The sequence below is a fragment of the Psittacula echo genome, assembly GCF_963264785.1.
Source record: "Psittacula echo genome assembly, chromosome: 2".
Classification (NCBI taxonomy): domain Eukaryota; kingdom Metazoa; phylum Chordata; class Aves; order Psittaciformes; family Psittacidae; genus Psittacula; species Psittacula echo.
In genome coordinates this window covers 22,733,221-22,742,681 of record NC_137737.1, presented here as the reverse complement: position 1 = coordinate 22,742,681, position 9,461 = coordinate 22,733,221, and the positions used below count along the sequence as shown (strand labels likewise).

General features: G+C 40.8%; 1 protein-coding gene across 4 annotated transcripts in view; it reads left to right on the top strand.

Annotated features, from left to right (window-relative positions):
• The first annotated feature begins 32 nt into the window (after positions 1-32).
• NGLY1 (N-glycanase 1) overlaps positions 33-9,461 on the top strand; it is a 38,668-nt gene continuing 29,239 nt past the window's right edge. For all 4 annotated transcript variants that reach the window (XR_013956310.1, XR_013956311.1, XR_013956312.1 and 1 more), the window contains exons 1-4: positions 33-297; positions 1,597-1,711; positions 4,031-4,273; positions 7,913-8,072. Coding sequence is in view for 1 of the 4 variants with exons in the window: in XM_080611859.1 (XP_080467985.1) it covers positions 170-297; positions 1,597-1,711; positions 4,031-4,273; positions 7,913-8,072 (646 nt within the window). In the remaining 3 variants the exon portion in view is untranslated. The remainder of the gene's footprint in view (positions 298-1,596; positions 1,712-4,030; positions 4,274-7,912; positions 8,073-9,461) is intronic.

Sequence of the window (9,461 nt, the reverse complement as noted above, 5' to 3'; positions counted from 1 at the left end):
ATGACTCTAAACCCGTCAGAATACATCACTTTATCAGCGTCCGTAACACCACCGCTGACCCTAGGCGAGGCGGGACCACTGCTGGAGCGGGGTCTGAGGGCGTGACCTCACCGCTCCTACTGCGCATGTGTGCTGCGCCAGCTCCCGGCGGCACTGTGGGCGGGCTGCGATGGCGGCTGCTGTGGGTTTCGTGTCTGCACCGGCCTCTCCTGCCGTGAGCGAGCTTTGCCAGAACAGGCGAGACATTTTCCTGGAGGCTTCGCGGCTGCTACTCACCTACGCGGACAACATCCTCCGGTGAGCAGAGCATGGCGGCAGGAGCCCTGGTTCGGGCTCGGCCTGCGGGCCCGTTGCCGCAGGGTGTCTGGGCGGTCCGGTCGGGGCCCGCCGTAGAGCAGGCGCCCGGTTCCTGACCGCGACAGTCGGGGCCGTGCCGGGGTGCCCGAGGGCTCTGCGGGCATCGCGGTGGGCCGAGCGCTTTGGCTGAGCGGTGTTAGGTAACCAGAGTCCCCTTGTCAGCTGGGTGGTTCTTGTCTGGTTACTACTGCAGCTCCGTAAGGAACTTATCATTAACTACTCCTAGGTAGTAAGTTATTTATGGGCTTGTAGGCAGACCGTCTCAAAGATGAGCCATGCGATTCAGTTTTATTATGGGATATTGAAGTTAAAAAATACCTGGTATCTCTTCATCGTTATTTAAAAATAAGATTACTGTTCACGCGAGTGTGTGTGGTTTGGATTTGGATTTCCTAATTTGTTGCTGCTTGGTTTGTTTTGAGGGCTTGGGGATTTTTTGCATTAAATATGAAAGCCTGCATTGGCCCTGGTTCTGCAAACATTTAAGCACCCAAAAAACTAGTGGATGCATAACAACTAATGCTAAAATAGTAACTTGAATTTTCTGTTGCCTTTCTCATCTGACTCTGTAAGATTGGTATCAAGAGTTAATTATAGCTGAACTTTTGCGAGGTGGCTCTGTAGGGTATACATATATACCAGTATGTATGATTGATCTTGATGTTCAAGCAGCTCAAGATGCACAAGCAACTCCAGCCCTGTATATTTGTGGTTTATCAGTCACTTTCAAAAACTGCTGTGTGACAGAAACTAACGGGTCCTGGACTGACTCCTTTTAAAGAAAGAAATGAGAGAACAATGTTTAGAACAGTTGAAAGAGGGAATTGGAACTTGAAAGCCCTTCAAGAAGTAAAAAAGCTACAACGGTTTCACCTGTCATGGACCTGAAATGATCCAGCATTGTGCTGATGAGTTCAATAAGAATTTTACTAGGTGGAATGGGATGTAAAGTTGTCTCTAAGTGTCACTTCGGACTAAGTCCTGCTGGCTAGGGCTAGAAAACATGTATTTATGAACTTAATTTGCAAACTAAAATTTAGAACCAGTTTGTAACTCTGAGTTGAATGAAGAAGAACACGAATTAAATCAAAGTAGGTTTCATGGTCTGCCTGTGTGGTGTGAATGAAACTAAACTTTAAAAAAATTTGTTAGCACTGACTAATGCTGCTTAGTGCAGTTGCCCAGCTTGTGGGTGTTTACTTAATTTGCAAATGTGATTAAAACTTTCCATTTCTTCAGGAATCCTTATGAAGAAAAATACAGGTTAATTCGAATTGGAAATCCAGCATTTTCCACGAGGCTGTTGCCTGTCAGAGGAGCAGTTGAATGTTTATTTGAGATGGGATTTCAAGAGGTGAGTATAATTTGGTGATTTCTGGTGTCTTCATCAGTTTACACACCAAACTTTACAATTGGATCTTTTTGTTTTTCTGCCTTCCCAATTGCAAGGCACTAGATTTTAAGCAAATCGCTATTTTCTTTCAATCTTTGTTTGCAAGTATCTGCAGTTAACCAACAGAAAATTTAGGTGAGACTGCTTCAGAAATCTGGTGGAGCTAGAGCTAACCTGATCTGTGATAATCGTAGAATAGTTAGGGTTGGAAATGACCTTAAGATCATCTAGTTTTCTAGTACAGTTCAGGTGCACTACTAGTTTGCTTAATTGTCAGACACATATCCATGCTGGCACCAAGGAAATGGTGGGAAACAGGGCAAAAACCCCTTCTCTTGGTAGCAGCCCACTATTAGGTGGGCATCAGACTGCACCATCAGACAGCAGTTTCCATATTATAAACCTGTGTGTGGAAACTGTCATTTGGAAGAGCGGGGAGATGAAGTCCTGCTCTTTTGCTGCTTGCTCCTAGCGTTAGCAGGGCTTGTATACCCCTTTAATGAGTTAGATAAGGGAAACTGATCTGATTAAAAATTAATCCTCCAAAACAAGAGAAGAAATGTTTTTTCAGCCAATTCACAGTGCAGCTGCACAAGTACTAGTGTTGTCATGACAGCAGTGGAGGGCAATAGCCTGTTGAAGTTGTGAGAGGGTGGGACTTCTAGCCATTTAAAACATTTATGAAACTGTATGTTAAAATAGTCTTGAGTGAATCTTGATACTGTTGCAGTCAAAAAGATGTATTTTGAAGATTGCTTTGTGTCCTGAAATGGTCCCTGTCTTGATAGAGCTTAACCTGCCACTTTGTTAAGCTAGAAGCAGCCTTTGTAATTACAGGAGAGCTGGGGTGAAAACCCAACTCTTGTTTAATGGTGCAAAGCTTAAGCAAGAGCTTTGCTTTAATTTATCCGTTTGATGCCATGCTTCTTTATTGGTATATACATTATGTTGTTTAGGTCCAGCTGTCATGAGACCTCCCCCTTCTCTTTGGGTGAAGTTAATCAGTGTAATTGTCCTAATTAAAAAAAAAAAAAAAAAAAAAGTATGCTAAAGGAAATGGTGACTGCAGAGAGGTAAATGGTCTGTGGATTTATTCTCATGCTGGTGAGATGCTCAGGAGATGACTTTTAACAGTGTGCTTTAGCCAAGAGATAGTCAGTGTAGTTAGTGAAGTGCTCAAGCCATAGTAACATTCATTCTGAACATATTATAAAGTGCTGTTCCCACTTCTGTCAGCTCTTTAGGACCATGTTGACTTAATCTTCTGGTTATCATGTCAATTGAGGCTGGAGCTCACAAACTTATATTCAGCTGTAATAACTAAAGTTGTTCCTTCTTTTGTGTCTGCTTGATAATTAAGAATTAGTTTTCTACTGGATTGATAAAATCAGTTTAGGTTTATGGTGATTCTAAAAGCATTAAAATGAAGCACTGCATCTGCAGTGATAGGTGACCTAAAGTAAATGTGGATAAACAAATTAGTGTAATAAATAGAAGTGCTGCAGCGTGAGAAACTGAGACTCTTAAAGTGTGAATAATTCAGGATTTTCGTGTTTTTAGCAACCTATTTCTTCCTGTTAAGTTGGAAGAGTTCAAGGTAGGTCACTTTGGTCAACGTAGTCTAGTGGAAGGTGTCCCTGCCCATGGTAAGGGGAATTGGAACTAGATGACCTCTAAGGTCCCTTCCAACCCAAACCATTCTATGATATTTGCTGTGTCACGATTAGTAATCTTTTGTTAAGATACCAGTAATCATGTTACAATCAAATATAGGAACCCAGAAATCAAGCTGCTTACATGTCACTAACATTTCCTATCTGAAAATTTGTAAAACCTAGAAGATTATATATAGAAATATATATATTCTCTTCTTCGGTATAGAAGAGAATTCCCAGCAGATGCCGTTCTAGAAGCTGCTTCCCCCAGCACTGGCTATCTTCCTTTGTTGCCTTGCATTTCACTGCTGCACAGTGAGAACTGAGCATTTGTTGTTCATTTTTGTTGCTGCTTTCTCTGCCAAGCCATAATTGGGTTGCCTGTATGTGGCTGTACAAAATAAGTTTCTAACAAAAGCATGTTGTTCCAAGACTTTTTTCTCTAGACTGACTGTAGGTTCTTGACCTAATAGCTTCTGCTGTAAGGGACCTAATCTGAGAGCTGAATCCTGCCAAGCCTTAGTCTGCTAGCTTCCAGTAAGTGGTACAGTTGCTAGCTGTAGATAGAAATCACTGACCAGCTTAGACCTGCATTAACTGCTGAATTAATTTGTCTATATTTCAGGAAGAAACTCACCTGGTTTTCCCTAAGGAAGCTTCAATTGAACAGCTACGTAAAATCAGAGACTTAATTGCTGGAGAGAGGAGTAGCAGACTGAATGAGTCAAATCAAATCCATAGATCAGGATCCTCTGAAGCTGTGGCCAGCACTCAGACAGTTGCACATCAGACTTCAAGATCTGCTGAATCTGTTCTTGCCCCTGCCCATCAGCAGCCAGAAACATCACTTGTGCAGTCTCTTGAAATGGTAATTATAACCTGAAAAATTTGTGGGCACACTAATTCTGAGTATAAAAATTGCTGGAGAATTAATAGGACAGGTTGCTTGGAGAGGCTGTGTGTTCTCCAAATGTGGGTGCTTTCAGGACCTGACTGGATAAAGCCCAGAATAACTTGGTCTGACATCGTAGCTAACCCGGCTTTGAGTAGGAGGTTGGACTAGAGGAATTTTGTTATTTTTTCCAGTGTTTTCTGAAGTTTTTGAGTGCTTTCTTTGGTTTCTGTGCAGCTTCAATGTGAAACATGCCATAAATAGAATATTAACAAAGATTTTATTGAAGATGTCCAGAAGTGTTTTATTCATCAGGGTGTCAAGGAAAAAGAGCTGATTTGTGTTGGAAGGGGACGGCAAGGTGGGGGGAACAAAGAGAGGGATGGGAAGCTAAGACAAGGGCTGTGTACTGTGTTTGGTTTTTGAAAGCCAGCAAAAGAACATGAGCACAACCATAATGTTTGATTGTTAGCATCTCAGTTCATGCGTTACGACCTCTGTGGGTAGCCTGTGAGGAGGCTTTTCTTTTTTTGCGCATGCAGTTGCTGTGAGAGATGGGAATTTAGCCAGACAAGGACAGATCTAGTTATTTAGACTGTGTTACCCTTGTCCAAGAGGTTGAGATAAAGTTTCTTATCAAGACAGAGAAGTAGAGTCGTTTCGTCTGATGTTACGTGGCCTGATGGGAGAAAACTCTTAACACGTCATACAATTTTGAAAAATTGTTATGCCTTTAGATAGAAGGTTTGAAGGATGCTGTGGTTTAACTTTCTAAAGAGTTTTCCTCCCCCAGAACCAGTGTCACTTGAATTTTTCCGAAGGTAGTTTCTCATACGTCCTTAAACAGTTAGTCTCATTTAAATTACATTTGCAGTATATTCTTGGATACTGAAATATGACGTACTATTTCTTCCCAATACTTACCCCAAGGTCAGCGGAAGAGAAATGGAAAAGCATAGGTTGAAGTGGTGGCTTTTGGGGAGAGAACACTCAGTGACCATCGTCACCTATAATGTCCTTTGGGAAAGGAACTGTTGGAGGCATTTGAATATTGAAACATGTGTTAGCATGCTAGTAGTTGCCACTGGGTTTATTGAATTTGTTTGAAGTCTTGGTGGGTTTTTTTGTCTGCATCTTGGTTTTCACTCTTTCAGCCATGTCTGTGATAGCGGTTGGAAGTGATTGTGAAACATTAGAGTGACTTGCTGCAGTACTGGAAGCTTTAAAGCTGTGAAAGTTGCACTGATCTTGCAATGAGAAAATGTTGCAGATTTTAAGTTGACACAATGTATTCTGAGGTTAATCCTTCTTAGCTACTTGTAACTACTTGACTCACCCTAACCATCAGAGTTGTGGATCCCTTACTCTGCAACTGTTATTTTTCCATGTTTGATGAGATTCAACATGGGTGGTAGGGCTTGGAGAGAGGAAAGCTCTGGCTGGTCATTATACTGGTGGATAGATTCTGATCCCTTCCTGGATGGAGTAGTGATTAGAGGAGGAAAAAGGTATCCAAACTTAGATTTGCAGTGGGGTTCACCACGCTTCTAGATGTTTGCGTAAACCTTTATTGACATACAGTGGCTTCCATTAAACCAGTTAAGCACTAAGGTAACATGGATGGTGTTTACTAGTGGGAATATCTGCATAGTCATTTCTGATGTGCTGAGCGATATCTCTGAATGTTCTTTCAGGAAGCTGACAGAACATGAAGATCTATAAGCCATTGACAGTCCCTAACTCCCCTTGTTTCTGTTCTTCCAACTTGCATTAAAGTGAACCTGAACACAATTTGGTTTATGATGTTAAGCCAGTTACCTACAGCTGATGAGCTCCAGGAAGAGTAAGACCAGTTCTCTTCTGTAAGCAGTTGTGAAAAGTAAGGACTGGCCCTGTAGTACTGTCCAGCATCGAAGTAATCACTCCTAATTTAGATGCTCCTTTGAAAGAAGACTCTTGAAGAGTTCTCAAACCTGTATTATGTTGCATTTGCTGCTAGCATCTCAGGAAAGTGTGGGATTTTGATGGGAAAAAAAGATGGTAGTTAACAAGGCTAAAGACTGAAACATGATCTGGGTCGGAGCAATCCCAGGCACGGCTACAGGTTGGGCAGAGAAGAGATTCAGAGCAGCCCTGCAGAGAAGGACTTGGGGGTGTTGGTCGATGAGAAAATGAACATGAGCCGGCTTCAGTGTGCGCTCGCAGCCCAGAAAGCCAACTGTATCCTGGGCTGCATCAAAAGGAGCGTGACCAGCAGGTCAAAGGAGGTGATCATGCCCCTCTGCTCTCATGAGACCTCACTTGGAGTATTGTGTGCAGTTCTGGTGTTCTCAACATAAAAAGGACATGGAACTGTTAGAACAAGTCCAGAGGAGGGCCACGAGAATGTTCAGGGAACTGAAGCACCTCTCGTATGAAGACAGGCTGAGAAAGGTGGGGCTGTTCAGCCTGGAGATAGAAGGCTGCGTGGAGACCTTATAGCAGTCTTCCAGTATCTGAAGGGGGCCTACAAGGATGCTGGGGAGGGACTCTTCATCAGTGACTGTAGTGACAGGACAAGGGGTAACGGGTTCAAACTGAAACAGGGGAAGTTTAGATTGGATATAAGGAAGAAATTCTTTACTGAGAGGGTGGTGAGGCACTGGAATGGGTTGCCCAGGGAGGTTGTGAATGCTCCATCCTTGGTGGTGTTCAAGGCCAGGCTGGATGAGGCCTTGGGTGGCATGGTTTAGTGTAGGGTGTCACTGCCCATGGCAGGGGGGTTGGAACTAGATGATCTTAAGTTCCTTTCCAACCCTAACTATTCTATGATTCTATGATCTAACAGTAGAGATAAGGTAATTTAGCAGTGCCACAGGTTTACCCCCAAAATACGTCAGACTTAATTTTAAAATCCCATTTCACTTTGTGTTATCCCCCTTTAAATAAGAATAAATAATTTGCTTTGGTACTAACTCCAGTATTACTAACTTTAGCTTTTTATTTTAGTAGATACCTCATTGGGTGCATCATGTAGCTGCCACTAGGTGACACTTGGAATAACTGTTTGAAGAAGCCTGGTTCTTATATTTGATTTCTAGTGAAATACACTGTTCAGTGTGTGGTTACAGGACTATCCAAATCTGTATCAGAGTTGATCTGTGAGAAAAAGAAGTAGAAATAGATAAGCAGCATTAATCAGTAGTAGAGTTCTATGAACTGTTGCTGCAGTGTTCAGTAAATGTGATGAATTACAGGTTGTTTTGTGGGTTTCAGGTAAAAGGTGTCCAAAATAAATGAGGGAATAATTAATAAAATTAATATTAATTAATTAAAAAAAAAATGCAAACCTTTGCCATCAGAGGTAAACCAGTTTTCTCCCTGAATCATTAGGGGTTTTTTTCCACTTAGGACACAATTCAGAATAGTCAAAGATGACAAGGCTGGATTTACAGTTTGTGTTGTTGGTGTCTATAATTTGTATTGACATCTTTACAAATAAACATTTTGCCTGTAAAGAAATTTATAATGTAGCTGAGTATAGCGTTATGACTCAAACTAAGGGAGGAGAGCATGGTTCTTCTGGCTTAAGGTGGAAGTTCAAAAATCATCTTGTGACTGAAAATCCTTTTGCAGGCTGCAAATATCTTGAAAACACTTCAAACAAAATTCGAGCATCTTGTATTGATGTATGAGAATCCCTCTATTCAGCAGAAAGCACTAGCTTCAATTCCCCTTCAGCAATTGAAAAGAAAGGCTCAGAAAAAGCTAGCGCAAGCTACCAGACTGGACAAAGGTAATGCTACAAAGTTATAATGTATATGAAATTTAAAATATTCTTTCAAACATCTGGATGATGCATATATCTACTATGCTTTAGATGTATGGATTTGGTCGTATGTCTGCAGGTTCCAAATGCTGTCTCTGAATCAGAATTGCCTTCTTTATAATTTTAAAATTTTCTACTCTTTTATTTTTCTTTAATTTTTGTCATCCATCCTTTATTGCTTGTACATAAAGATGTTGAACTCTTAATTTTGAAATTAGTAAACAGTGCTGGGGAAACAAATGGGGTGAGCATGTACTGTTATGTTCTTTGCATCTAGAGTGAAATAGTTCATACAATAGAAGGGGAGCTTCTTATTTGAGCAGTCATTGTTCTGACATTATTACAGTGCAATTTTGCTGTATGTGCAATTCCAAATTGAGAATAAAACTTCAAAATACTGCTTATCTTTTTAAAGTGATATTACCAGTGAGATTTTGCATGAGACTTTTCTCCAAGACACAACCTGATACAAATAATTGTCTGTCTTGCTAATGGTTAAATGAATAGGAGCTAAAGGTGAAATAGACACAAATATCTGTGGCTCTAGTGGCTAAACCTTACATTTTCTTCATAAGTGCAAATTTGTTTTGAATGTACAAAGTATTAGTTAAAAGTGACATTTCTATTTTCAAGTAACAGTTTGATTTGTTTTAGGAATGTAGTGAATTTTTACTTGTATGAAATAAATATGTATTTAAAGATCTCCAACACTATTCCAAGACCATATTTACACCAAAAAAATCCTTTCACTGTGGATCTTTGATTGAAGACTCTGTTTGAAGTAATTCTGCTAACTTGATGGTAGTGCTTTTGATTTACAAGCCAAAAATAAGCTATGCTCTGTTGTGCACATTATTTAGAAAGGGGAAGGAAGGAGGAGGGTGGTGTTTCCAGGCACTTCTTCACAAGCCATCAAACTGATCTATTCAAAATAGCTTCCAGACTTTAATTTAGATACAGATAAAGGGAAGGAATGAAACTCCACTCTTTCATATTATGGCAATTTGAAACCACTTTTAAAGAGCCTTCTAGAAACAGTCTTTTGTGAATGAACTGTATATGAGACGTGTGAATAATTGGCCCTTTCAGCTTCTTTGACTTACCTGTACTGCTGTGGTAAGACTGTCACCTGTGGGAATAACTGCTTAGTGCTAGGTGGCACTTGCTTTTAGGACTTCCCTTACAATGCATAATAGGCATTTTTGGGTCATAGAGACTGTGCCAGGAAGGTTGTCATCTGATCAGAAGCACAAATTTGTTTTAACTGTTTCCCGTTGCCACTTTCCATTAGAAAGATGGATTGTGCTGTCAAATACAGCTGTGTCCCAGCCAGCATTTTCTGTTCAAATAAATTAC